The 25108-nt window shown below is 37.2% G+C and overlaps 2 protein-coding genes across 2 annotated transcripts; one reads left to right on the top strand and one right to left on the bottom strand.

Annotated features, from left to right (window-relative positions):
• Positions 1-10205: 10205 nt before the first annotated feature.
• On the top strand, positions 10206-11103 carry LOC114277882 (uncharacterized). The gene is made up of 2 exons (XM_028219833.2): positions 10206-10835; positions 10936-11103. The coding sequence occupies exons 1-2, from the start codon at positions 10206-10208 to the stop codon at positions 11101-11103; spliced, it is 798 nt and encodes a 265-aa protein (XP_028075634.2).
• An 889-nt stretch (positions 11104-11992) lies between these two features.
• OFP14 (ovate family protein 14) lies at positions 11993-12897 on the bottom strand. The gene has a single exon (XM_028219832.2). It carries the CDS (start codon positions 12864-12866, stop codon positions 12036-12038), a length of 831 nt encoding a protein of 276 aa, XP_028075633.2. The 5' UTR covers positions 12867-12897; the 3' UTR covers positions 11993-12035.
• Between the last annotated feature and the right edge of the window lie 12211 nt (positions 12898-25108).

The following is a 25108-nucleotide window of genomic DNA, read 5'->3' as shown; positions in this document are numbered from 1 at the left end:
TAGGCATTATTAAATTCTAATTATTCCATTCCGAATTGGATTTCAATTAAATTTATCATAAATTTCTAAAAATTCCTAATTACACATAAACTAAGTAAATTTCATGATCAGATGCCGATAAGGCCTTCAATTTACAGAACAAGACAGAAACACAAATAGATATTTCTACGACGGACAGATATAGATGCAAATAATATATAACACATGTAATTAACGCAAAATTTCTTCCTAATTATTTATTAGGCATTCTTAATTATGGTTTAACAGTTAATCACAGGTCGGGTTATTACACCTTCCCTACTTAACTTTTCATACTTAGCGAATGCAACAACAAATAGTTGTTTTAGTGGGATGTGTCTCTTTCTCTTTCTTTATATATGCATCGTCCAAGAAACTAACCAACAAATGTCAAAGGATTTCTGGATGGGAACCATCTTCTGAATGATGCATTTGCAAATCTTTGGTTTGAATATGCCAAACCAGTAGCTTTGGTTGTTGAATCTCCTGCAAGTTAGATTTTAATTGTATTGGCTGCAAGCAGAACGCAAGCACTTTAGGAGTGTGTTGACCATGCACTTTCACATCGTCTACATGAATTAGCTCCTCTTGGACTTGCTTTTGAGAGAGAGAATTTATTTCCTGTTACAAATTGTTCTGCAGTTTTGCAGTTCTTCCGATGATCCCATCAACTTCTTGTTAAGGAATTTCCTTTGCACTCAATAACTATATTTGTGAAAAGTCTTTTATCTGCTTGCCTTAGCATTCCTGGATCTCAATCTTTTTGTTGTCATTGTTGACAGATTCAAGGATTATATCCCTGCAAAGTGTCATTCCTTATATGAGCAGTACCTAAAAAGAAGTGAGAAAGGACTGGGGAGACAGAGAATGAAAGTCGGCGTCCCACAACACATTTTAACATCTCCATTGGAACACCCATATACACTACTGCATGAACAAATCCTTGACATACAAAATTAGACTCCACTTTTTGTTATATAATACACTTTAACAAACATTTTTAACATCTCCACTAGCTTTCTTAGTAATATGGAAGAATGCATTATCAGAAGAATGCATTGTGATAAAAAAAAAAAAAAATTAATAATAATAATAATAAACATGGAGTTGAAACGGAAATATTTGTGATAAAAATTATCAGATAAAAAAAATTCAGATGTGAATTTCAAGAGTCTGCCACATAGGACCAAAATCAATCCTCTATAGAACACTAAAGCAAAACAGAGGAGTCATAAAATCAACATCTCCATCAATCAAATATAACTCGAATCTTCTGAATATTTCATAGGTATATATATATATATATAAAACTCAAATTTCAGATTCTACATGAACATAGATCTCATAATAGCACAATTTGATTAACACAAAAAAAAATTGAACAGTACTAATTTCACATTACAAAAAAAAAAAAAAAAAAAGAAAAAAGAAAAAAAGAAATTGACAAACTCAAATCCATCTAAAACAATTCCACAACCTTGAGCAATTAGATTCAATTTTCAAAATCTAATTCACAAAAACCTCAATCAAATTCACCAAAACACAAGTGATGATACTGGCTTATTGTTGAGATTTAAAGTTGAACACAAGTGATACTGGCGTATTGAATGCAATTTGAGTAAATTAGTTTCAGAATTGAGGAAAAAATTAAATTACTATTTTTTGCTTAATATGTTTTGCAAGATAAACTCTTCGAGAGTAGAATTTTATTGTTGATTTTCACAAAGGCTCAACAACTAAATGATGAAGTTACTTGATGGGCCAAAAAGAATCTGTATATGTGCTCTATTTTCGTTCATACTTTAGAACATTTGGTAATTTCTTACTTCGTATGTTTTAATATGCAGAGTATTTGAGGTCAATGGAAAAATGAACATCATTTTGCGATTTTGAGAGACGAAAAGAACATACACAATATGAAAGCTATAGTTTTGGTGTAGTTACTGTCAAGGAAGTCCAATAAACATTTCCTGTTTGTGGGGGCTGCCGCCTCCAGGTTACGAAAGGTAAAATTTGGTGCTCCATCTGTACTAATTTTGAAGCTTAATGAATCAGAAGTTTTGTTCGAAATCAAAGTTGCATCTGCAAATAAGCGGGGGATACAAAAAAAGCCTAGAAATTTAGTTTGAAAAGTAGACATGAAGACAGTCCTTCGTATTATGGTTTTCTCAGCCCACCAGTACTCACGAAAAGGAAGATGAAATGTACTGTAACATATGCTTTTAGTATTTTTGCGTAGGGAAATCAGACAGTTGCTTCTTGTTTTTGTACATCTAAGGTTGTCACAAATCTTGTATCCTTTGTACTGTAAATAACATAAATGTATTTATTTTTGCTATCATTGTCTTCTATGTATTACCCAGAAAGATAATTATTTGATGAGCTACCCAATTAGCAACCTCTTTCAAGATTTTAGGGAGAAGCAATGAATTTACCGATCCCCCACAAACCCTCTGGTTGGGCTCTCTCTCTCCCGCAAATGTAGTGGGATTCTCAACATTATCTAGGCCTGGGGCTTAATTTCACTTGTTGACAAGAGAGACAGAGGGGGTGAAGGCAATGATGATATTCCTCTAGGCCTAAGGTATCGTTACCAAACGTGCTCATTTTTTATTTTTATTTTCTAAATTTGTTTGTTTTAAAAAAATTAAAATTGATTTCAAAATTTTTACGAAAAAAAAAAGTGTTTTCAAAAGGTTTTTACTCTTTCTCTCACCGATCTATGACTGGCCATGTTCTTACAGGCTCTAGTGATCAGACGATCATCGTAAATAATCTCCGACCATGTTCTGACAAACTTCCACCACCTTGTGAACTCTAGTTACATTTCAACCACCAACTTCGGCTGCTAATTCTAACCAATCCCACCACAGAACATCACATTTGTCCATCCTCCAACGCTAACCACTCATGTCTATAATTCACCAACCATGTTTTCTTCTTTAGGTAATGGTGTAGGGTGTTTTCTTCGCTAAAATACTGGCTGGAATAAAGCAACCGGGTCTGGAAGCAACAACACTGCAAGGGGGTTGTCTCCACCAAATCCATGTAATTTCAATTTTGACTTTCTTAGACATTATTTTGTTCATACCTTCCAAATTGCACCCAAACACCCTCTTTTTCGGTGGAAGCACTCAGCCTTTCAAAGCCACAACACGCAACAAACTGTTTTTGGGTATTGCTAGGTTCCACTAACAATTGCACAAAAAAAAAGCTAAGAAATCTCTCAATTTTAAATGAGTTTTAATTGAACAAGTTCAAATATCTTGAATTTTATAATGTATAAAAAGTTACTGAGTTGAGCAGTAAGTATCTTGATTTTTTTGGGGTCTGTTTTAGTTGTTTTTTGTTTTTTGGTTAAAATATGAAGTAAAACAATTAAAATGTTTGAATATATATATATTCACGAGAAAAATATGTAAAATTAGAGAGAATACAAGAAATTTTTGACCTTGTTTATATGTTTTTTTATTTTTTAACTTTTTTAATAATTTTTTGATTATTTTATCATCTTTCAGAAAGACACCTTAATCAACTCGTTATTTAAGTTTGGTTTTACAAATTTGATAGTTTTTAAAATATGTTTAAATTTAATTTGTTTATAGAATGAGTTGATTTCAAATAAAGTTTTAATGAGTCTAATTTAAATCAAACTTGAATAGTTTTTAGGGTCATCTCTCTATATAGCAACTAGTGGCACCAGACACACATGACAGTAAGTGATGGAAAATTTAGAAGTTAATTTCCTATACCAATAACAATAAATACCAACTGTTTAAAAATATATATATTTAAATAATATGTAATCCAACTCTTAATGGATTGGAGCATATTCTAACTTTGAGAAACCTGGTTGTTGAATTTGGTTATGAATATGGAGGGAGGATTACAAACATAGGGAGGGATTACAAACATCTAATATGTAATCCAAACTCTCAAAAGATTACATATTTACAAGTCATGTGGTTTTGAATTGTCACAATTTCAATGTATACACAATTAGCTTACGTATGTTATGATCGTTTGAGGTTTGTTGTAAAATCACACTTTCGTAAATTTGGGATTTGGAACTATAAAATTTGAAACAAGAGTTTTTAAAAAATTAGTTTTGTGCACTATAAAACTCGTAACTCTATGTAATTGACAGAATTTCAAGTTTCACATTATGAGATAAAAATTCAGTGTAAAATTTTACATTGATAAAATTAAGAGTTAAAACCTCACACTGTTTTAAAGTGAATAATATAAATTTATATGTTTAATTCCAATTCTTAATTTATTATTCTTGTTGTATTTTGTAAAATTTAATGTATAAAGAGAAATAGAGAGAGAATAAAATGTATGTATTATTGATTGATTTATGATGTGTTGTGTATATTACAAGTACAAGGATTCCTATTATATAGGAGAGGATTTGGGAGTAGGTGAGGAGTAGGTGGAGGGTAGGTGAAGGTAGTAGGTGATGGTAAGTGTATGGTAGGTGATGGTAAGTGTATGGTAGGTGATGGTAAATTCTAACAGCCCCCCGCAAACTCAAGGAGGATAGAAACTAACCAACTTGAGTTTGAAGAGAGGAACAAAACAAGAAAAAAAAATAAAAAAGGATAGGAGACACTGTATGGTCGTGTCAGACCGTTGGTGAAGACACTGAAAGGTGGTGTCATAACGTTGTAGAGGACACTGTATGGGGGTGTCATAACTTTGTAGAGGACACTGTATGGGAGTGTCATAACGTTGTAGAGGACACTGTATGGTGGTGTCAGACCGATGTAGAAGACAGTTTATGGGGTCATGTCGGACCGTTGTAGCAGACAATGTTGTGACAGTTGTTGTGACAGTTTACAGAGTCTTGCTGGACCCTTGTAGAAACTAACCGGAATCAATGTCGGGACAGTTTACAGAGTCTTGTCGGACCCATAAAGGAGCTAACCGGAATCAATGTCGGGACAGTTTACCTTAGTATTTCTCGCTTCACCGGCGGGCGGCAACCTCGCCTTGGCCGCCCGCCGGTCCTCAACCTATTCCGCTTATTTTCTACACATACCTTGACTTCTTCAACATTTTCTTACACCCCTCCTCCGCTATGTCGGCGGCGGCACCCGCATCATCGTCTAGCCTCTATCGCCGTTCACCTCGCCTCTCACATATCCGTGGTTGTACTCTTACTCGTCGTCGTCGTTGGCGTTTCTGGCGCTGCTTTTCTGCTCGTCACTGCTGTTTTTTTCCCGATTTGCTCTCTCTCTCTTAGCCATGGATTTGGGTGTGGGGTGTAGAGCTGTGGCTCTGTTGTTGGTAGCCATGTTTGCTGGCTTGAAGGTTTCAATGGCAGCAGTGTACAAGGTTGGGGACTCCGCTGGTTGAACCATCATTGGGAATATTGATTACAAGGCCTGGGCTGCTTCCAAGACGTTTCATGTTGGAGATGTCATCATTTTCGAATACAATTTTCAATGTCACGTGTTGCAAGTGCCCCACAAAGAATACCAAGCCTGCAGAAGTGTAAGACAGTAACATGCATCTTCACATAAAGCTTGGGTAATGTGTAACTATCAAAAGCACAAGCTTCTTGGACATCCCTCTCTCTCATCTTTTCCCACTTTCAAACCCACTTTAATCATATCTCTCCTTTCTCTTAATTTATTTCATCCACGTTCTTTCACCCTTTTCTTTTATTTTAATATATATATATATATATATATATTTTATTATAATATATTTTCCCTATCCCTTGTTAGTAAGCATCACCCATTTTCCATTCTCTTATTATTATTTATTTTATATTCCACCAAAAAAAAAAAAAAAAAAAAATCTGCTATTTTTCTTATCACCCATCCACAAATATTTTTCTCTATTTTCTTTATCCATTATTTTCTTTTATTTTATTTTTCTTATTAAACAAAACAACACCACAAAATAACACCAACAACATTCCACAACCTTGTCATTTTATTCATATCAGGGGATCAACCCCGATCACACTTTTACATAATAAAAAAAAAAAAAAAAAAAAAAAACCCCACACAAACAAAAACAAAACTACCACACCCACAGTGGGATTTTTCTTCTCTACTCAGCCGCCGGTCTTTTCTTCTTGCCTCCGTCCTGGGTGGTCCTTGCCGGTGTTGCCTCCGTGCATCCTAGACCACCAAGCAAGTTGCCTCCTCCCTGCTCCTCCACTACAGCATACGGTGGACCTCCAAATCGGAACATCACGGTGGCCTTCCGCTTCAGCTCCTTATTTTCCGCCTTTAGCACACTTAACTCTGCTCGCGCATCCTTATACATGCGTTGGAGCAGAGCCAGTTGGGCGTTTAACTGCTGCACCTCATTTGTCCTACTCTGCAGCCGGTTCGACAAATTTGTAACCGCAGTCATGGTTTCCACACATGACTTCAATGTATACTGATTGGCCTCCACATCCGACTGCACTGCCATTCTTTGCTCCACCGACCGCATCGGAAAGTTCAAAGGAGCAAAACCAGAGGTGTTTGGTTGAGGTTCACGGGCCTCCGCACCAGTTATCTCTCTTGTTGACTCGTTGAGGTCGGGAAAGAGAGTGAGTAGACCACGGGATGAAGAGGCCATATTCTGGGTAGCTGAACGGGAAGAAGAGGCCATGTTTTTTGGGTTGCTGAGTGTTTCAGCGAAATAGCAATTTCAGACTGATAATGTTCGGAAGGGGAGTGTTTCAAGATTTGCAGCTCTTAGAGGCAATCTCTCAGAAAAACGAATATCTCTCTCAGAAAATGAAGAGTTTTTCAAAAGTTTTTTCCCAGGTTTTTTTTGTCTTCGCTTCTGCCTCAAGCACAGCCTCCGCATTGGTTTATATTGACACTGACGACGCGGCCGACACGCCACTCTGTCGCTCACGTGCCTCGCCGCGTCTCCGGCTCACCTTTTGATGGCTCGACGCTTTCTGTCGGGCACGACTTTTGATGAAGTGGGCGCGCCTTTTGAGGACGCAACTTTTGATGGCACGTCTTTTTATGGATTGGGCACGCCTTTTGATGGCACGCCTTTTGAAAGATTGGGCACACCTTTTGAGGGTGCGACTTTTTAGGGGTCCGACAAGACTCTGTAAACTGTCCCGACATTGATTCCGGTTAGCTCCTTCATGGGTCCGACAAGACTCTGTAAACTGTCTCGACATAGATTCCGGTTAGCTCCTTTATGGGTCCGACAAGACTCTGTAAACTGTCCCGACATTAATTCCGGTTAGCTCCTTTATGGGTCCGACAAGACTCTGTAAACTGTCCCGACATTGATTCCGGTTAGCTCCTTTATGGGTCCGACAAGACTCTGTAAACTGTCCCGACATTGATTCCGGTTAGTTTCTACAAGGGTCCAGCAAGACTCTGTAAACTGTCACAACAACTGTCACAACATTGTCTGCTACAACGGTCCGACATGACCCCATAAACTGTCTTCTACATCGGTCTGACACCACCATACAGTGTCCTCTACAACGTTATGACACTCCCATACAGTGTCCTCTACAAAGTTATGACACCCCCATACAGTGTCCTCTACAACGTTATGACACCACCTTTCAGTGTCTTCACCAACGGTCTGACACGACCATACAGTGTCTCCTATCCTTTTTTATTTTTTTTTTTCTTGTTTTGTTCCTCTCTTCAAACTCAAGTTGGTTAGTTTCTATCCTCCTTGAGTTTGCGGGGGGCTGTTAGAATTTACCATCACCTACCATACACTTACCATCACCTACCATACACTTACCATCACCTACTACTCCTCACCTACTACCTTCACCTACCCTCCACCTACTCCTCACCTACTCCCAAATCCTCTCCTATATAATAGGAATCCTTGTACTTGTAATATACACAACACATCATAAATCAATCAATAATACATACAATTTATTCTCTCTCTATTTCTCTTTATACATTAAATTTTACATATTTCATGTCTCACCAACCAACCAGTGTATTCAATGCCTAATGATAAAGAATGTGACGACCATCAACAAAAATCATGATTCAGGGCACAGTTTTAGAATTCTGAAACTTCAATGACCAAAGCATCATATGCACCAATGATGCCCTCCATTACAAATGTTAAGGAAAATAATTTGCAAATAAAATTTTGTATAAAAAGTCTGAATAAAATGATGCAATAATAATATTTCAAAAATAATCAATTGTTATAATAGTTTTTTTAGTTTGACATAAATAAATAAATACATTTTTATCATATTATTATGTATAAATTTAGGGCTTGTTTGATTGAGAGGATTTAGTATAGGATAAAAATTATTAATCCATAGGATTTATTGCAATATTTGTTATCCAGATTAAATTTGGTTAGATATACAAATTTAGAAAAATAAAAATGGATATGAGGGAATTATTTATTACCACTGATTCAGCTAAATAATCATTCTTACACTAATTTTATTCATTATTAGTTCCTTTACTATTAATCTAATTAATCAAACAAGACCTCAATGTAAAAATTTTCATTTTGTATAAACATATAAAAGAGTTGTGATGGGAATAAGGCCCCTGGCCCGGATGGATTTAACCTTTTGATGTTCCAGAAATGTTGGCATATAATTAAAGGGGATGTGATGAAGTTCATGAGTGAGTTTCATACCAATTCTAAGCTGGTCTTTGGTATTAATAGCTCCTTTGTTGCCTTGATTCCTAAGAATGAAAATCCTTATTCTCTCAGTGATTTTAGGCCGATCAGTCTTATTGGATCATTGTACAAAGTGCTCTCCAAAGTGTTATCTAGTAGACTCAAAGCTGTTTTACCAAGGATCATTAGTGAGTCTCAATCAGCTTTTATAGGGGGTAGAAGCATCCTTGATGGTATCCTGATTACTAATGAGATTGTTGATGATTGGAAGAAGAAGCAAAAGAAAGGTGTTGTATTAAAGCTTGACTTCGAGAAAGCATATGATTCAATAAATTGGGGGTTTCTATTCTCCATGTTATCAAATTTTGGTTTTGGTGCAAAATGGATCAGATGGATGAAGGAATGTATCTCAACTGCCAAAATCTCTATTCTGGTGAATGGATCACCTACAGCTGAGTTTAGTCCTCAAAGGGGTCTCAGACAAGGTGATCCTTTATCCCCCTTTCTATTTAACATTGTAACTGAGGGTCTTAATATTCTGTTGCATAGAGCTGTCCAGGTTGGATTGATCAAGGGTGCATCAGTTGGTTCAAATGATCTTACTATTACTCACCTACAATTTGCTGATGACACAATCTTGTTTTGTGAGGCAAGGAGGGAGGAGGTGCTTAATATCAAAAGAATATTGAGATGTTTTGAAATCTTGTCTGGGTTGAAGATAAACTATCACAAAAGTGTAGTGAGTGGTGTTGGTATTAATGAAGACCTTACCAAAGATTTTGCTGACATACTGAATTGTCTGCATCACAAACTACCTTTGAAGTATTTAGGGATGCCATTGGGGGCTAATCCAAGGAGGAGAAAGTCTTGGCAACCTGTCATCGATCAATTCAAATCAAAGCTTGCTTCATGGAAGCGTAGGCTTCTTTCCTTCGCTGGTCGGTTGACAATGATCAAGTCTGTGCTATCTTCACTACCAGTGTTTTACTTGTCTTTGTTTAGAATGCCTGAAGGGATAGCCAAAGAGATTGATAAAATTCAGTCCAGATTTTTGTGGGGGGGGTGATGAACTTAGAAGGAAAATTCATATGGTAAAATGGGAAGAAATTACTCAAAGCAAAAGTAACGGGGGTCTAGGTATTAGAAAGGTGAGAACCATGAATGAATGTCTTCTTCTCAAATGGTGGTGGAGGTTTGGGAGTGAATCTGAATCTATTTGGAAACAAGTGATTATCAGCAAGTACCCACATAATGGTGGATCTAGGTGGCCAGCTCAAGATGTAAATTCCAGATATTCTATGGTATGGAGGGACATTTTAAAGGTGGCTTTTAAGTGTCCACAGCTGCTGGAGGTATTTAAGGCCAACTCAAAGATCACCATTGGGGATGGGAGGCTCATAAGTTTTTGGCTGGATCAATGGGTTGGTGGTGACTGTTTAAAGAACCTATTCCCTAGATTATACTCTGTGTCTAAGCGGCAAGGTATATCAGTGGCAGTGATTAAGAGTAAGAGTACTGGTAGTAGGGAATGAGACTTGTCTTTCAGAAGAGCACTGTTTCAATGGGAAGTTGAAGAATTGAGGAAAATGAAGGAGTTGTTACAAACTGCTCCAGAGCTCAGGTATGGGGTGGTAGATGGGTTGTCTTGGGCTGCGGACAGATCTGGAATATTTACTGTTTCGTCTGCCTACAAGTGGAGTGAGTTAACATCTACCATGCCTGCAAAAATGGTGGAGCTCATTTGGAAGAATGCAGCACCTCCGAAAGTGCAATTTTTTGCTTGGCTAGCATGGAAAGGGAGGATCAAGACTTCTACATATTTGCAAAGAATTGGAATCCTAAGTGCCAACTCTGATGTTAATTGTGTATTCTGTAGAAAGGAAAGGGAAACTGTATCCCATGTGCTGCTGTGTTGTTCATTTAGTTGGAGAGTTTGGTCTAATATTATTGGATGGTGGGGCGTATCTTGGGTACAGCCGGGGTCAGTGGTGGGTCTTATTCAATGGTGTGCTGGGTTTAGATGCAAAAACAGATTGAAGGTAATTTGGAAGATAATTCCACTGGCAGTGCTTTGGTCGTTATGGAAGCTACGGAATGAAATCATCTTTAACGAGTCACAGTTGGATTTTGGAAAGTTGTGTGATCTTATCAAAACACGGGTTGCAATGTGGTTCAGGGCCTTTAGTCCTTCCTTTTGCTATTCTGTTGATGATCTGGTGTATAATTTGCAAAATGTGAAATTCTGCCTAATGCACTGAGGATATAACTTGTGTACTGTTGTTTCTGGGTGATTCTGCTCTGGTGCAACTGATGCAGAGGATGATCTGTTTCTGTAGGGCCGTTGTAGTGAACTGCAGATGTGTTGGGATAACAATTTTGGTGGGTGGTTTGGCTGAAGGGCTATCTGATCTAACTGCTGCTGCTGTTGTATTTAATCAGTTTGAAGGACTGCTGCAGTGTTGGTTTAAAACTTTTTGTGGGTAGTTTGGGCCGTTGTAATTCATGGCAATGTTGCCCAAGGCAAATCTGATCTATCTGTTCTGTCTTGGTGTCTAACTAACTGCAGGACCTGATCTGATTGGTGCTTCAAATTAGGGCTGTGTTGTCTGCTCTGGTTTTGGTGTTATAGTGACTTTCCTATTTGGTTTTCCTTGTTTCTTTTTCCTCTTTTTTGTTGGCTCGTTGGTTTCTCACCAACTTGGAGGTTGGAGCTTGTTTTTAGCTCTAAGCTCCTCTTTATTGATGTAAATTTTCTTTTTTCATCAATAAAGTATTCTTTTTGCCGATCAAAAAAATAAATAAAATAAACATATAAAGAAGATTATATATATTCTACCTAGAAAATGCAATTTCGTACACCGGGGAACATGCAACAGACAACACACTACTATTTGAATATCTATTGAAATCTCTTTCCCCACGAAACCCACAAACAAACAAAACTTCATTCTTCATATATTCAAACTTTTCTCCTTCAACACTACTCTTATATATTACACATTTCATATTATATGTATATATTGCATGTGATATCAGGTCTAAGATGTGGGGAAAAAAATTCAAAATTTTATTCATATTCAAAGTTTTCTTCTTCAACATTACTACTATACAACCATATATGTAGATATATTACACATTTCATATTATATGCATATATTGCATGTGATATGAATGCTAAAAATAAAAAAACAAGTACTCTACACACCAACAATTGCTTGCAATGCCCAAAATATTCTTTAATATTTTTAAAACCCACCTAAACATCCCAATTCTTAGAATTATTGAAAGTTTGCACGATCGTTAATTTCAGAATATTGAGATTAGTCGAGATGTATGTAAATTAGTTAGACATCCAATTATTAAAAAAAATATTTCTAAAATCTAACTAAGACCTTTCGTTACATTACATCTCCTTTTCACTCTCTCCTCCTCTGCCATGATCGCGCCGGAATCTTACCGGAATTCTCCCGTAAAACGACAACAAGATCGACGAAAGCACTCAGTATATACTTGTAACACTTCTTATCATTCAAATCCAAGTAACAAAACAAGAGCTCTTCCATGAATTCCCAATCCACCTTCCCACAATACTCCACTCTCGCCTCGATCATTTCCTGCATCGAATCCTTAAAATCATTGTATGGACTTGGCGAGTACGTGAACAAGGCGATAAAATCATCGGGACCCATTACTCGTTTACAATTATCATCACCAACTCTTCTAGTCGTTGACTCATTAGTAGTGGCCGTAGTGGCGGTGGTGGAGGAGTTTGTCCTCGCTTCCTCCATTAATGAACTCGACCAGCTAGGGTTTCCCACGAAAAACTGGTGAGAGCTATAAAGGTCTGGTGGTGGGTTGAGAAGCCTAGGCAATTCGAACGAAAACCCATTTGTTTTTTCTTCATGATCATCTTTAAGACCTGTTTTCTTGTTGTTGTTGTTGTTATTGTCTTCTTCATCATTGTCGTCATCGTTTATATACAGTGACTTGAAATTCTCAAACATAAAGCGATCGATGTCTTCTAGGGTTGCTGCATCATCATCACGATCTTCATCACCATTATTGTTGTGGGTTTGTTTTGGGTTGCGATCGTTGGCAGCAAATGAGAGTGTTTTAGGGTGTTTGCAGCCTCTGAGGATCCAACTGGCTGGAGATGAGAGGATTTTGCATGGTAAATGGATGTGTTTTGTGGATTTTTTGATCTTGGAGAGGTAGTGGTGAAGAGATTTTTGAAGGGGTTTGGGCATTTTTTTTCGGGTTTGTTGTTTGGTTACTGGGAAAATGTGGTGCGTCTGAGTGAATTGTAAAAACTTTGGGATGGATGTGGTGTTATATATATGAAGAAGCAAAGTGCTGATAAAATAAATGAAGGAAAGGAGTAACAACAAATATGAATTATATTGGAAAAACGTTTTTTTAAACCGTGATACTACATGTATTAATTAGTATATTAATTAGTATATTAATATTAATTATGATATTATTATTGACCTCACTCATTAATTTCATTATAAATCTCAAAGACCTCCTAAATTATATTACATCATTAATTAATATACTAGTTAGTATACTAATTGGTACATATAATATTTGTTTTTTTTAAAAAAAAGTGGGTATTAATATGGTGTATTTACTGCTTTGTCTTCCACATTTGGACTTTTCATCCCAAATTTGAGTGGGAAAATAACTTTAAAAGTCTCAAAAAATAGTTAGGAAAGTTATATGAAAATATTTTTGAGAAAATTTTATTTTTTTATTTTTTTGTTTTTAATGATTTTTTTAATATTTTAAGAATTTTTTTTTAATTTTTAGACACACCTAACATAAATACATTTAAAAAGTAAAATATTTGTGAAAAAAATCTTTAAAAAATTTACTAAATACCAAAAATATTATAAAAAATACAAAAAATAATACATTTTTCTTATTTTTGTGTATTTATTAATTTTTTAAGTATTTTTTCACAAATATTTTACTATTTAAATACATCTAAGTGAGGTGCATATTAAAAAGTAAAAAAATTGCTTAAAATTTTAAAATTATTCACTAAAAACAAAAAAATACAAAAAATAAAAATTTAATTTCTAAAAAATTGAAACCAAACATACTGAATGTTATATATAATTACATTTTCATTCTATTTTCACACTCATGATATAATGTAATGATATTTACATTAATAAATATACACAGGATCCATTGACTTACATTTAGAAGTAAGAAAATATGGTATGAAATATAATTATAAATAACATTTTCCTATCTGAGAATGAAGTGTGTAATGTATATGTAAATTTAAACTTAGGGTACGTTTGGATAATTATAGATTTCAAATTAAAGAACTTAACCTTAATCATTCAAAAATAATAACTCAAATTTAGATAGGATAGTTTATTTAAATATTTTAAAATGGGGTTAAATAGTTATATCATGATCGATTTGAAATAACCATATAAAAGTAATTATTTAAAATCATACTAAGAATTCATTTATGAAGGATCTTACTAAAAATATATTTATTTCGCTCAACTCATCTTCTTCTATTGTTTTCTATCAATTTAACTTTAAATTTCTTGATTTGAAATACATAATTATCCAAACGGACCCTTACTGTAATTATTAGGATCACATCTAAAATAAATCCAATTAACATAATTTATTTTCTGATAATCTCTTAACTAATTTTGTTGGATTATGTAATCATATGATTTCTTTTCTGATAATCTTTTAACTAATTTTGTTGGATTATGTAATATTATTGTTTAATGAGTATAATGACATGATGTTTTTGGGTTTTGTTAAGATAGAATGGTAGATATTGGTTGCAAGGAGTTATTAGGAAGCCATTTAATGAGTTGCCTATTTTTAGTACTGTTTTGGTAAGTTATTAATTTTCATACTTGAGCTTTGGATTGAATGGTTGGGAATTTATTGTTTAGTTTCCAATAAAATAACTTAAAAATCCTCTGTAATCTATCTCTGTCTCATTATGGCTTTGTTTGGCATATAGAGTTGAGTCCGGATTCTCAGCCGCCCTACCCAGCAGCCCTACCCGGCAGCCCCTCAAAACGACGTTGTTTTGGGGGAAAATTTTCAAAAAAAAAAAAAACGCAGAGGAAGAGAGGGAGGAAGGAGAGGAAGAGGGAGGAAGGAGGAGGAGGAGGGCCGGACTGGAGGGGGCCATAACCAGTGGGGGAGGAGGAGGAGGAGGCGGAGGCGGGGCCGGAGGCGGAGGCGACGGCGGTGCAGCTGCTGCGACGAGCTGGATCGGGCGACGATCGGACGGCTACGACAGCCGGCGGCGAGGCGACGAGCTGCGATGGCGAGCTCGCAGCCTTCTCCCTCCTCCTTCCTCCCTCTTCTCCCTCGCCCCTCCCCTCTGGTTTCTGTTCGAAGAGAGAGAAAGCAAGAACGAAGAAGAAGAAGAAGAAAAAAAAAAAAAAAAAAACCAAAAAACCCCCAAAACGACGTCGTTTTGGAGGGCTGCCGGATAGGGTGGCCGAGGATCCGGATTCTATAGAGTTTGGGTTAAAATGGTTACAAAAAGATAAAATAGGCTAAAAAATCAATACAAAAAAACATCACATCTAAACTAATCATTTCATTTTTTCTCTCACAAAAGTTAAAAAAAGCCAAAAAACATATCCCAAACAAGATTTTTTAGCCCAAACTAAAAAGTCAAAAAGTCAATTCACATCCCAAATGAATGTTATATATTTCATTCCCTACTTATTAATTTGAAAGTTTCATCACCAACTATTTCCTCTCTTAAACCAGAAAATCTAAATGCGCAAAAAAAAAAAAAAAAAAAAAACTAGACAATTTAAGATAATTTTGGCACTGCTAACATGGTCCTAAATTTTGGATTGAATAATGCATTAATTAAATTTAAAAACATCAGCTTCTTTAGTTTCCTAACTCAGGATTTAGAAAATTAAAATTTTTATTTTTCGTATTTTTTATTTTTACTTAATTTTTAAAAATATTTTAAGCAATTTTTTAATTTTTAGATACACCTAACATAAATACACTTAAAAGTATAATATTTGTGATTTTTTTATAAAAAAATCACTAAATACCAAAATATATAAATAAATAAAAAAATCAATACATTTTTCGTATTCTTATGTATTTATTGATTTTTTAAAATATTTTTTCTACAAATATTTTACTTCTTAGATATATCTAAGTAAGGTACATCTAAAAAAATAAAAAAACTACTTAAAATTTTAAAAATATTCATTAAAAACCAAAAAAAAAAACATGAAAAACATAAAAAAAAAAAAAAAAAAACTCAATCACTATAAGAAATTACACATTTGGCGACCAAAATAAAATTAGTCACGAAAAGTAACAGTTTTGGCAACTAAAAAATAAATTTGTCGACGTTGACTCAAGTTTCAGCTACTATATTATTTTAGTCGAGATATCTTATTTATTGGCGACAAAAAAAAAATATTTAGTTGCTAAATATTCACAAATAGGTGACTAAAAAACTAGTAGTCGGCGATAGTTTGCACTTTACGCTACAAAAAATTTAATTTGGTTTTCAAATACAATTATTTGCCGACAAAAGAAAGTTTAGTCGCCAAATAGTTAGCGATTTTTTTTTTTTTTACTCTTTGCCGACGAAAGAATTTGGTTGCCAAATATGAGGTTTTGGTGACTAAAAAAATTTAGTCGTCGTATAATAACTCTTTGTCGACCAAAAAAAAATTAGTAGCAAAATGATACTTTTGGCTACGAAAGTTTAGTCGCCAATACCCTATCTTTTGGCTACAAAATGTTTTGTCGATATTGACAGTATCTTTTTCCGACGAAAAGTAGTTTAGTCGCTAAAGGTTGAATTTTTTTTTTTTATAGGGAAACAAATTAATATTGGTGCCCGCGTCTTCTCTCTACAGTTACACAGCTTGCTCTCTATTCTGTGTCACACAGACACAGAGAACAGAGTCAGCACCAAACCTCACCCCCCCACTCACCACCGTTGCTGGCCACTGTCGCCATTGCCACCGCTGCAAATCACCACCCCCACTGCCGCGAATCACAGGTTTCTCTCTCTCTCTCTCTCTCTCTCTCTCTCTCTCGCTTCATCTATTTCCCCATTTCTCACATAATACTCTAAGGTTTGATATGATTTTTTTAGTTTAATTTTGTGTTGATTTCTGAAATTGGTTTGGTTCAACTGGTTTATTTTCTTCAGTTTTAAGGGTTTGATGGCCAAAATAGTTATCCCTAATACATTTCCGAAATTAGGTTCAACTGGTTTTATGGGTTCAACTTGTTAGATTTTTTAAATTGGTTTGTAATTTTTGAAATTGGCTCTAAATATTTTACTGGTATGATACATTTCCCTCTCTTTTTCCTTTCTCTCTCAATAGTTTGAAAGCCCTAATCCATTGATATGTATTTATTTGCATGTATGGCTGGTAATATGCAATTGTATGTTTGTTGACCATGGCTGAATATTTGAATTGGAATTTTATGGTATGATGCTACAATTGCAATAGTAAAAAAAAGCTTCATTCACATTTGCAAGTGGGTTAGATAAAATGTAAATTGTTCAACTGAAAAAAAAAAACCCCAAAAAAATAAATAATAGAAGACAAACCTTGAACAGCATTCCTATATAGAGATCTACCAAATTATATTTGCTTTTTCTATTTAATTGGATCAAAAACTTACTTCCAAATAAATGAATTTTCACTTAACATGAACAAGAATCTTACGAATAACAAATTAAGGCATAAAAAAAGAAAAAGAAAAAAGAATAAAACGTGGGGGCATATTTTTTGAGTAGCAACACGTGGCCGAGGTGGCACCGAAGTGTCAGCTGAGGTGCCACGTGTCCTTGACTTGAATCTGAGATGATCTCGGCTAGGCCGAGGTTATCTGCGAAAATACCAGAATCCGGGATAAGCGAATAATGGACAAGAGTCCTAGAATGGGAGAAGACTTCAGTTTGGGTAAAGATAAGACTCTTAGAGAGTTTATCCTAATCCTACTAGGAGTCCAAGATTAGCAGTAATCCTAAGTCCATTGAAGCTAGGCTTCTATTAGGACTAGATTTGTGTTGGCTATAAAAGAGAGGCACCCTCATGGGTCTAAGGTATGTCTTTTATGCTCTGTCTAGTGAGTTAAACACTATTGGTTATCTTTGAGAGATATTTTACTGACTTGATCGTCGGAGTGCCCCCGCGTGGACGAACCACCGCAGGATTCTTATATTTCTGTGACAGGTCGTTCGGACTTAATCTATTCTGCCAGTGTTCTCCAGCTGAGTGCTTGATTGGCAGTGTGGTCGGAAATTGACACACACAATTTGGCGCCATCTGTGGGAAAGAAAGAAGAATAGATGGCCAACGACGGACAAAAAGAGAAGGTTGGGGACGACACTCCTAAAGGGAGTGGGAAACCTGTAGACCTTGACGTCGAAGAAGACAACTACAACAAAGAGACTCAGGATAAGAATCACGAAGGAAAGGACGGCGGCCAGGAGAGCGACATACCAAAGAAAATGGACCGAAGTGGGTATTACAACGAGGACGACCTCCAGGTATGGAAAGAAAGATGCCTATAGAGGGACGATGAGGTAAAGGCCATGGTGAACAAATTGGCGGACCTACAAACAGTGGTCGATTTCATGATACAGAATAACGTTATGCAGCCACCATTCCCACTAAAAGATACGCCGATTCCAGCGGCAAAGGAGGATGCCCGAAAAGAGGGGCAGAAAACAGTCCCTACAGTCCCCCAGCACACCAGGACCAAAAAACACTGTCACCGGCCTTCAAGGGAGGTCGGGCGAGGAGAGTCAAGAAGGGAAGAATCAAGGAGGACGCATCTGTCACGACCCGAACCCGCTCCCATGGGTTAAGGACATAACCGGCCAGTAATCATGAGATTACCTACGGCCTTAAACCAAACAAAACGTATTTTAACAAAGTTAATGGGGGCCAAACGGAAGCAATTTAAAACTTTGTTCATAGAGCTGTGCTTACATGGCACATCATAACAATCATACAGATACATATTAATAACTCACATCAAAATATGTACTAACACAACCTCTGTACATACAAGATCATTCGAATCTAAGTTATCCAAGCAAAACTATATACAGACGTAAACCAAAGTCCTCGCCAACATGACAAAATGACACAAGATAGCAAAAGGGTGAAAACGTGTCTCGTTCGTGAGACGCGAGGGCTGACTCTTCAAAACCTTGGTTGTTCCACACAAACTTCACTGAGGCTGGGTTTGGACCTCTCTTGGCTCACCTACAAATACATAAATGAGCGTGAGCGATAGTCCAGTGAATAATATCAAATAAAGAAGTCATACAAACGATATGTTGAACAACATACTCCAAACGGCCTTGGGCCCAATTCATACTTCTATTTAACATATACATATACACAATTTAAGTCAAGTGACCGTGGTTCGTATTAGGCCGGCCCTCGGCCCATTTATACTTTCATTTATGTCAGAACGGCCTCCGGCCCATCCATTCGTGTCAAAACGGCCTCTGGCCCATTCATTAATGTCAAAACGACCTTCGGTCCATTCATTTATCTCAAAGCGACCTTCGGTCCATTCATTTATCTCAAAGCAACCTTCGGTCCATTCATTTATCTCAAAATGACCTTCGGTCCATTCATTTATCTCAAAATGACCTTCGGTCCATTTGTTCATGTCAAAACGACCTTCGGTCCATCCGTTTATCTCAAAACGACCTTCGGTCCATTCATTTATCTCAAAACGACCTTCGGTCCGTTCGTTCGTGTCAAAACGACCTTCGGTCCATTCGTTTATGTCAAAACGACCTTTGATCCATTCATTTATCTCAAAATGACCTTCAGTCCGTTTGTTTGTGTCAAAACGACCTTCGGTCCATTCATTTATCTCAAAACGACCTTTGGTCCGTTCGTTCGTGTCAAAACGACCTTCGGTCCATTCGTTTATGTCAAAACGGCCTTTGGCCTATTTACACTTTCGTGTCAAACTGGCCTTTGGCCCATTCATTCATTCTTGTCAAAACGGTCTCTGGCCCATTCATTGTTTCTTGTCAAAACGGTCTATGGCCCATTGCAAACTTTCATATCAGACATTGTCCACCATTCAAATTAATGAACTTACAGACTTACATAGAGGTAAGCAATAGGACAACAACATATTCAAACATCTTTTGTTAAGATATTTCTCACAGTGATCGGCTTGTGGATTTTCCCTGGAGCTTGACCCTACACATCACATAACATATATGGGTCACAAATAACTCAATCTGTTCTTTAATTCACACATTCCTCTTTAGGCTTCATTCTTATCTCTTTAATTCAATTACAATGCTCAAAGTATGCCTAAGAGTGCTTAGAAGTAAAAGGGAACGGAAAACAGAACACAAAATGCATTTTCAGAATTTCAAAAAACAGGGTCCCCGCTCGAGCGGACCCTTAGGGCTTGCAAAAGTACTGGTTACATCAAATCCCCGCTCGAGCGGAAGGCCTGTCTATATAGCTCCCCGCTCGAGCGCCAACTTCCCCGCTCGAGAGGACACCATGTCTGCAAAAAGTGCTGGGAGCACGTATTTCCCGCTCAAGCGGTAGTTCCCCCCGCTCGAGCATACACCAAAATTTTGGGTTTTCCAGAATGAGTTCTTGAGCTCCAAATCGAGTTTCAACCAATTTTTTCTTGCATACAATGGCTCCAATCTCACATATATTTGTACTAATATGGTACTAACACTAGAATATGTCAACATGGAGCTTAATCTCATGAATCAAACACATGCATGGCTCATTTTCCACCAAACTCATTACCGACATAACAATGTCATGCATTCAACCTTATAATTTGTACATGCATGTGATGATTCTTAACTTAGATAATACAATTGGTGATTACATCATGAGCTTTAACCAAAACTCTACATGAATCATGTATTTCAAGCTCAAACATGCAAATTTAAGACAATTTCTTACATGCATGCACAATTTAGCCTTCAATTCAACAAAACCAATTCAATTTCATCATACTCAATTAAATTCATGTTCTTTATTCTTATTCAACTCTGAATTTACAAATAGCAAACAAAAACCCATGATTCAAGGGTTAATTACTCACCTAGGAGCCTTAAACACTCAAGTTCTAGCCAAATCTTGAGCTTAATCTTCAAATTCCCAAGCTTGAGCCAAAAATCACACAATTCTCTCATTCTCTCTCTACAGCCGGTTCCCTCTATTTTGAGTCCCAAATTCAGCCAAAATGAAGTGAAAAAGAGAGGATAGAAAGTGTAGTGACTTCACAACAAAACCCACTAAGGCCAATATAATATTAATAAGATAATTGGGCTCTAATTCACCGATTTAATCGATTTAATCTTACCCGAATCAATTTTCAATTAAATTTCACCATAGTTTCCAAAAATTATGCCAATCCCAATGGCGTAATCAATTTCGGGTTCTGTGGCCGATAAGGCCTCCAATTAAATTTCCAAAGCAAATAAATCAAACAGATATTCCTACGGTGGACAGATAGAAATCCAAGACCACATAATGACACACAAAATCATATTAAACACATAATCATACTTATATTAAGGATCAATTAACATATTACGGAACAGGGGTATTACAACATCGCACCAAAGAAGCCGACCCCAAAGAACATCGGCATGTTCAAGGGCAGAAGTTGTGCTTCGACGCAACCAATGGAGGGAAGTCCAAAAGGACCCATAATGAAACTGGAAGTAGTGCACCGAAAAGGCTGAAGTCAGGAGATAGCCGAGCTTCTGGACGGACCAAAAAGGATCTGGGGGATCACCTATAGAGGAAGCAACAAGATGCCGAGGTAACCTCCCCGGTCAAGCCAAGAACGCCATTCTCGATAGAATTGGACAAATTCGAAGCCCCGAAGAGGTTTAGCATGTCGAGATTCCAGATCTACGACGGTAAGTCAGACCCCAACTTTCACGTAGGCTTGTACCTGAACTCGATGGCGTTGTACACCGGGAACGAGCCGTTACTCTGTAAGGTTTTCCCCTCATCCTTCGAAGAAATTGCATCGGACTGATTTCACAAGTTGCCGAAAGGAACTGTGAAAACCTGGGAAGGCCTGGTCGAAATGTTTGTGGCCAGGTTTATGACAAACAAGCTACAGCCATTGAGGGTGAACACCCTAATGGCCTTGAAGATCGGCGAGGATGAAAGCCTTAGGGCCTATGCCAAAAGGTATTATGAGGTATTCAACCAAATACTAGGATGCAACCAAGACGTGCGGTCGTGTCGTTTAAAAATGGCTTGAAGGATGACTGCCTGCTTCGAAAATCACTGGCAAAGACATTGCCGAAAAGCATGGAGGAGCTGATGGCCAGGATAGAAAAGTATGCCAGAGCCGAGGAGGACACGTCGGGGACAAAGGCGTCCAAATAAGAGAAGAGAAATGGTTCGCCGAAGCGAAGCCGAGACAACACTGGATACGAGAAAACAAGAGCTCAACCCAAGTGAGCAGATCCCGGATTCCAGATCTCAGATCCCAGATCCTAGAAGACAAGATCTTGGCCTAGATGATTAAGTCTGAGAAGAGAAGAGCTTGGCCTAAGTTAAAGAATTTTTATATAAGGTTCACAAAGGAGTATGTGGAAGCCATGCAGGGGGCAGATCCCATGCCCATAGAGCAATATCGTAGGGATTCTTTTGGCCTTACATGCAAAAGGAAGTTGAAGCCTATGTAAAAAAATATGAAAATGCTTTGAAATCCACCTGCAACGTTCGATAGAACAACAATTCGGCTGGGGCATACCAGCAACAACTTGCTAGGGCTTACAACAAGAAGGTCAGCCCAAGAGAGTTCAAAGTTAGGGACCTCAGCCTGAGAAAGGCTGCCGACAATGGGGCATAACGGCTGAAGCAATAATAAAGTGCTAGTTTGATTTTTGAAATCTGTGCGATAGGACCGACCAGTCCTATGACGATGTTTCTGACTAAAACATGACGAATAACTTAAACTTGTTATATGGTAGAGTAGAAACTTTACTTGCATATAATAAAGTTGAACTAAGTTGGGTTAACCTGGACTTGTCATATCGGCAAAATCAGACACAGATTGGAGCTGAGTGCCTTAGTAAAGAGACCAAGGTTGATAACCTCGGCCAGTCTTTGTTCGAATCTTACATCGGCGACGAGGTCAAAGCCACGTGCCTAATGAGAATCCAAGTAGAACTTAAGTTCACATTAGGGGGCAAAGGGCAGAAGAATGATGCTTGGGAGTTTAAATTTCACAAGCTAGGATTGGTTTAGACACTTGTTGAAATTTAAAATTTACAAGTTGAAGTTAAATCGAGGCTATGTTTAACGCTTGTTAAAATTAAAATTTACAAGTTGAAATTAAACCGAGGATATGTTTAACGCTTGTTGAAATTGAAATTTACAAGTTGAAGTTAAACCGATGTCATGTTTAACGCTTGTTGAAATTTAAGCTTACAAGTTGAAGTTAACCGAGGTTATGTTAAAAGAAGATTGGTTTAACACTTGTTGAAATTTTGAAAAAAATTTACAAGTTAAGCCAAGGTTATGTTGAAAGAAATATCTACATACTTGTTAAGATTACCATGTTGCCAAGACTTGGAAGAAATTTGAAGACAGAAGTCTTGCTAAGAGTGAAGTATCGAGTTATAAATAACACTTCTGAAAATATTGTAAAAAATATTTTCAAGTGTTAAGCCGAGGCTGAGATAAACCGATTAGTGGGTACAACCGAGGTGTTACACCCCGACGAGATTGCATAGTTAAGGAGTATTTTGAAGACATACAAATTATTTTAAGTATAGAATCATACAAGAGTAAAAAGAAGACACATACAACCATGTTGAAAGAAGAAAATAAAGAATGCATTTAGAAAAGGAAAGAAGGCACTTCGGCCTAACATTGAAGAATGATTGTTTAGATTACAAAAAGGCCGGTGTGAAGTATGCCAAAGTCAGATAGTGGTAGTAAGCAAAGAAGTGCAATGAAAGCCTCACCGGAGGGAGAGAGTGAAACTGGTTGCAGAAAGCTTTGCAAAAGCAGTAATGGAGGATTTGAGAGAGAAAGTTTGAACAAGAACGAAGATGCATAAGTGAAAAGACGGAGAGAGAGTTGATTTTGATCAAAAGCATGAAATGGTGGCAAAATGGCAATTATGGTGCCTTAGACGACGTACTTGTTAGACGGCGCATGCAAAAGTGATGCAACTTGATGGCGGGTATCAAGTACGGTCCAGTAGGGGAAAGACGCGTGGTAAAAACGGTTGAAATACTGTGCGTGCCAGCTCATACGCGTGCTGGAACTCTTGGAGTTCTTGATTCAATGAAGCAAATACCTCGGCTAGGAGGACAGTTTCGGCTGAGAAACTTAAACGAACTTGGTCGTTGGTTCTAAGGCATTGATGAAAGCAGACTATAGGTCTCAGTCATATTGAGCCGACGAGTTCTGACTTCGACAATAGATGATGAAGTGAGCTTAGCCGATGTGCTATATGGAAGAAATGATATAGGTTCCATTACCTCAGGATGCCGAGGTAATAGAACCTAGGGGGCAGTCGGGGGGGCATATTTTTTGAGTAGCAACAACACGTAGCCGAGGTGGCACCGAAGTGTCAGCCGAGGTGCCACGTGTCCTTAACTTGACTCCGAGATGATCTCGGCTAGGCCGAGATTATCTGCGAAAATACCGAAATCCAAGATAAGCGGATAAGGGACAAGAGTTCTAGAATGGGAGAAGACTTCAGTTTAGGTAAAGATAAGACTCTTAGAGAGTTTATCCTAATCCTACTGGGAGTCCAAGATTAGCAGTAATCCTAAGTCCATTGAAGCTAGGCTTCTATTAGGACTAGGTTTGTGTTGGCTATAAAAAAGAGGCACCCTCATGGGACTAAGGTATGTCTTTTATGCTCTGTCTAGTGAGTTAAGCACTATTAGTTATCTTTGAGAGATATTTCACTGACTTGATCATCGGAGTGCCCCCGGGTGGACGAACCACCGCGGGATTCTTATATTTCTATGACAGGGCGTTCAGGCTTAATCTATTCTGCCAGTGTTCTCCAGCTGAGTTCTTGATTGGTAGTGTGGTCGGAAATTGACACACACAGAACTTACTTGAATCTGGATATGTAGATGGTAGAGAGAGGAGTGATGAAACGCATAACGGAATGCATTGAGAGAGAGAAACAGGGAATTGAGAGATTAAAGGCGTTTCTGCAATTAGAAGGGTGTAAAGTTTGTCGTCATTTATTACTAGAAATGAATGTTTTTTGGGTCAGTTAATTTGGTCCAATAACCATGTTTGCTCCTTTTCAACATAAAGACAAATTTGGTACTATGTACAGTTCCCAGGAAGTTAACATCTCCTGTTTAACTGCTTAATCATTGTTGGCAGCATTATTTCCATTTATTTCCCTTCTGAACTAGAAGAGATGTAGTAGGCATACTCAGACATGAGGAAATACAGTTGTT

The sequence above is a fragment of the Camellia sinensis genome, chromosome 15, assembly GCF_055761805.1.
Source record: "Camellia sinensis isolate YWXY chromosome 15, ASM5576180v1, whole genome shotgun sequence".
NCBI lineage: Eukaryota > Viridiplantae > Streptophyta > Magnoliopsida > Ericales > Theaceae > Camellia > Camellia sinensis.
Note: the sequence above shows the minus strand (reverse complement) of the source record. Positions and strands in the feature narration are given on the sequence as shown.